This window comes from Mustela nivalis (genome assembly GCF_964662115.1).
Source record: "Mustela nivalis genome assembly, chromosome: 2".
Lineage (NCBI taxonomy): Eukaryota > Metazoa > Chordata > Mammalia > Carnivora > Mustelidae > Mustela > Mustela nivalis.
The window spans coordinates 125381205-125386511 of NC_139021.1; the positions used below are offsets into that span (position 1 = coordinate 125381205).

Here is a 5307-nt window from a genome sequence, read left to right on the forward strand (position 1 = left end):
GAAACCTACTCAGCTAATGCTATTGTCAGTGGTACAGAAGGGCAAGTCAGGTGCTCCTGAAGGGCAAAAGCCCCCAGGATTGATTTCATCCCTTAGTGCAGCTCTAAGGACAGCATCAAAAGGAATTATGGAGGCAGCCTATCTGTGGCCTAAAAAAAAGTGCCACAAGCCCCACGGACACTCAATAGTTCTTAAAACCTTTAATGTGCAGAAGATTCCGATTCAGTAGGTGTAGACATGATCTAGGAATCCGCACTTTCAACAAATGCCCCCAGGTGATTCAGATTCAAACAGTCTTTGAAAACTTTCAGTTCTTTGGCCAAACAATAATAGCAAGAACCTGAAGGACTGTATCACCAGATAGAAGGTTTAACCAATAAAAATGATCTTTTTTTTATCTCTACCTTGAAGTTCATTCTCAAGTCAAATTCTATTTCAATATTTGCTGAGCATTTTTTAAATTCATTGGTGTTTACTAATTTCTAAATGGCTTTTAGCTATTTAAAAACTATAATAATAGCTATTATTATTGGACATCTACTATGTTCCATATGCTATTAACAGTTTTTTTACACATGTATCTTATTATCCCATTTCTGTTAAATAAGTACAGGTAACTATTAAGAAGTGACAGATTAAAAAATGAAACATATCTATATGTTACTTAAGTCTGTGTTCTACGCAGTCTACATGTCCCACTAATGATACCTTAATAGAAGAAATAGAAGAAAACCAATAAATATAACCAATAAATAAAAACCCAGATTTGTAAATAAAGGCAGGGGATTCTACCTCTTAATTTAGTCCTCACTTTAGAAAAATATTGTATGGTGAAATATTGCATTACATAGTGAACTCTGACAGTATAAACACCTTAACAATGGCATGGCAACTCTGAAGAACAAATAAATAATTAAGAGTCCCTTCTAAAACAAATAATCACCATCTTAATCAAAATCACCAAATATTGGGGCGCCTGGGTGGCTCAGTGGTTAAGCCACTGCATTCGGCTCAGGTCATGATCTTGGGGTCCTGGGATCGAGCCCCGCATCGGGCTCTCTGCTCAGCAGGGAGCCTGCTTCCTCCTCTCTCTCTGCCTGCTTCTCTGCCTGCTTGTGATCTCTCTCTGTCAAATAAATAAATAAAATCTTTTTAAAAAATTTTAAAAAATCACCAAATATTAAGAACGGCCTCACTATTTACAGATCCAGCAGTGATTCTCAAACTGGGCTGATAATTAAGAATCACTCGGGTAGCACCTTGGGAAAAAAAATCCTAGGCTTCACACTGGTTCTTCTGAATCAGAATCTCTGGGTTATGACCTCCAAATCTTTATTTTTGTGAAGTTTCCCAGGGGCTTCTGATGAGTAACTTGGGTTCAGAAGGACTGTTACCCTAACCCCAGCATTTTACAAGTGAATAAACTGAGGACCGAAAAGGGTAAGATCTGCCTAAAGACATACAACCTGTAAGTAGCACAGTAGGCTGGAAAGACAATATCCTGACTCTACAGTTAGCGCTTTTAACACCAACTCAAACTGCTGTTTTTTGGTGTTTTTCTTTTTTAACTGTATTTTTTTTTTCTTCACTGCTTAGGCTCTGCTCATTCCTTACTATCCTTGTGCAACTTATTCCCTCACCTGTAATCTGGAAATAATAGTGCCCACCTCTTAAAAGAATTGCTATGAGGATCAAATAGTATAATATTCATTAGGTATAGAATGCCTCGCATATACTAAGTGCCCATTAGATACATTACACGACCCATTAAAAAGCCATGCCTTTTTCAGCTGGAGAGGATTTACAGAACCACTCCAATTACAAAATGACCAAGAAGCCCATGTTCCACTTTGGAAGTTCAAAGATACTTTAAACTCAGGGTTAGGTGAAGGTCAAGAGCTTGCCCGTTTCTCGCACACCAGTTTCTCACACGTTGCCTCAGAATCACCTAGTCAATCAATTTCCAGACCATAATCTGTATTTTCTTTAAAAGCCCCTCCCTACCTCCCCTCCTAACGTGGTGCTTCTTGGGCAAACCAAGGTTTGATAACACTTAGTATACACAGTCCTTGGCCACTGCAAATGGCCTCTAGAATCCCAGCAAAACTCTGTAACCGGAAGAGCAGCGTCATCACACCCTGATGCAAACAACAGCTGGGGACAGCTGTGCTGAGGAATCGTGATCACGAGGGATGGCCTCGACCCTCTCATCTCCCAAGAAACTTGGAAAATTACGAAAGTGCCGTCCAGTAATCTACGTGGCAGATAGTGCTGCCTAGGTGGTCAAGAAGACATAAAGTTAACTCAACAGCCTCCTTCCCAAGGGTAGGGCCGGAGAAAAGCGACCCCGCTGGGCGGAACAGGACCGAGCGGCGCCAGAAGGTTAACAACCCTTTTGCCCTGTTCCATGCAGTGGCCAAGACCCCAACACGCCACAGGCCAGCTGCCGGAAGTGCGTCACTCCAGTCTACTGGGGCTGCCGGGAGTTGTAGTCAACCGGCTATTTCTCTTGCGCCCCAATTCACCTTTTACTAACAAGCAAACACCTTGGAACCGCGAATAAGGGCGCTTCATAAGAAACAAATTCAATCCTTCTTTTTCCAGCTGACAAAGGAAACTCAGAGCTCCTCCGTAATCTCGGACTACAAGTCCCAGCATGCTCTGTAAGACGGCCAGAGCGCCGGGCCACCGTCGTAGGTGTGGGCCACTTGAATGGAACGTTGGGCGTAATGCAAAGCCTTCCACGGTCCGCGCGGCTGGTACCTGCTCCTTGGGCGTGAGTGCAGCGTGTGGGTCGTGCGCGTGCGCGCTCGCCGGAGGCGCGGGGCGGGTGCGCCGGACCGTTGCGGGCGTGAGGCTGCTGAGGGGTGCCGCGCGCCCGAAAGACCGGTACTTGCGGGGCCTCTAGCTTCGCCCCGGGCTGCGGGCAGCCCTGGCGGCCGCCGGAGACCGCAGAGGGCGGAGGAAAGCAGGGGGCGGCGGGGGCCGGCCTCGGAACGCGGAGGAACAGCCGAGCATGCCCCGAGACAACATGGCCTCCTTGATCCAACGGATCGCCCGCCAGGCGTGCCTCACCTTCCGGGGCAGCGGGGGCGGCCGCAGCGCTTCCGACCTCGGCGCGGCACCGGGCCCCGAGGCCCCGATGCCGCAGGGCTTTCCGGAGAACCTGAGCAAGCTGAAGAACCTGCTGACCCAGGTCCGCGCCGAGGACCTGAATATCGCCCCGCGTAAGGCCACGCTGCAGCCATTACCGCCCAACCTGCCGCCGGTCACCTACATGCACATCTACGAAACCGACGGCTTCAGCCTCGGCGTGTTCCTGCTCAAGAGCGGCACGTCCATCCCATTGCACGACCACCCGGGCATGCATGGCATGCTCAAGGTGCTCTATGGTACCGTTCGCATCAGCTGCATGGACAAACTGGAGGCGGGCGGCGGGCAACAGCCGCGGGCCCCGCCGCCGGAGCAGCAGTTCGAGCCGCCGCTGCAGGCCCGGGAGCGGGACGCCGTGCGGCCGGGCGTGCTGCGCTCGCGGGCCGAGTACACTGAGGCCAGCGGCCCGTGTGTCCTCACTCCGCACCAGGACAACCTGCACCAGATCGACGCTGTGGACGGACCCGCCGCCTTCCTGGACATTCTGGCCCCGCCCTATGACCCCGACGATGGCCGGGACTGCCATTATTACCGGGTGCTGGAGCCCGTCAGGGACAAGGAGGCCTCCGGCTCGGCCTGTGACCTGCCCCGAGAGGTGTGGCTCCTGGAGACCCCGCAAGCCGATGACTTCTGGTGTGAGGGGGAGCCCTATCCAGGTCCCAAAGTCTTCCCTTGAAGCCGCTCGCGCCTGGCTGCTGTGGGCCGAAGACGTGCCCTGTTCACATCTGGGCCTCCCTGCCCGCGACCCACCATAAGGGCTTTGTCCGTACCCCCAGGCCTGGGCGTTGGATCTACTGGAATGGGCTGTAGCCGCTTCCTCCGGAGCCGTGGGAAGCGCTGACGTCTGGAGTGCAGCCACGGGGCCGGGTTAGGGGGTGGGGAAGGCGGGTAGACTAGGTTGTTTCCTGGCTCTGTCACTGCCACCGGGGTTTTGATTTGGGGGAAAGGGGGGTAGGGGACTATCTGAAGCGCTTCCGTCCTAAAGCCATAATGAAAATATTCTCTTCTCTGTTCCCTATCCTATACAAAATACACTAAATGCCCCCACCCCCTTTACCCGGGTAAATAGGGTTTGTTTTCTACTTACGTCCTATGCCCTTTTACTTATTGTTATAGTTTTAACTTATTGACTGCATGACCCAGTGGTTTGAATTGTTTTTAGTTCAAGTCATTGGTAAAAACTAGGCTTAAAAAGATGAGCTACTACTTAAAATTAGCTATACTGCCTAATTCATTTGTTGTGGAATAGATCTTTTTTCCAGAGTTGGGGCATCACCCCAATAACATAACTATGCATGTAGAGGACAAGATTTAATTTCTTTCCTCCTCTTGCCCAGTAGCCACATCTGGTTTACTCTGGCAGCATCTACTAAGAAATTCAGCACCTGCATATCTCAGTGACAAATGGTCACTTAGAGCTTCTCTTCCCCATGAGTCTCCAGATCTGTGAGTTGAACAGATTGCTTGTTGCAGATTGACCTTTAATGCAAAAACTATATTATCCTCAAATGACTTTTTTTTTTTTTTTTGTCTTCGTGCGCTTTAAGAAGTGATAGGGTAATTCCAGGTTTTCTAAGGAGAAAATTCAAAGGAGCTAATCAGCATGCTTCCAAACAACCGAATGTAAAACACTCCTAGCCAGCTGTTGAAGTCCATGCCCCTATTTACTTCCAGTATTTTCCTGCAAAAATAGAGAAAGATGTTGATGGCTGTTTGAGATTCTCTCAGGAGCTCTAGTGTTCCAGAAGGCTGGTGGTTCCAGCTGTACTGTTTTGGTGGCAGTGTTCTCAAAACCCCTCAGAACAGTAGAGAGCCAGTTGTTGCTTCTTCCAGTGTAGTTTTCTATAGGAAGAGAGAAGGCACAGATGATCAAGGCTACAGAATAGAGAATTACCTATACTGCTGGCCATTTTAGAGCATCAAAACTTGGGACAAAGTACTTCCTAACCTGTTAAACAATTGTGCTATCTGTAACTAGTTTTATTTTTGTCCTTTTAGGAAGCTCAGCAACTTTACCTTGTTTACAAATGTATTTACACCATTTGCTTCAGGCTATGGAGCACTATTGTTTCCCTCTTTTTACTATTTATAGGATTCCTTTTTCACAACACTTTTAATAAAAACAAACTGTAGAAATAAACACGTTAAAATCTG

General features: G+C 48.2%; 1 protein-coding gene across 1 annotated transcript; it reads left to right on the top strand.

The window, feature by feature from the left end:
* Positions 1-2186: 2186 nt before the first annotated feature.
* ADO (2-aminoethanethiol dioxygenase) lies at positions 2187-5307 on the top strand. Its single transcript, XM_082720131.1, has one exon. It carries the CDS (start codon positions 3017-3019, stop codon positions 3827-3829), a length of 813 nt encoding a protein of 270 aa, XP_082576257.1. The 5' UTR covers positions 2187-3016; the 3' UTR covers positions 3830-5307.

Bases quoted from the DNA above. Each gene is read 5' to 3' on its own strand.
- ADO (XM_082720131.1), top strand. From the start codon at position 3,017: ATGCCCCGAGACAACATGGCCTCCTTGATCCAACGGATCGCCCGCCAG.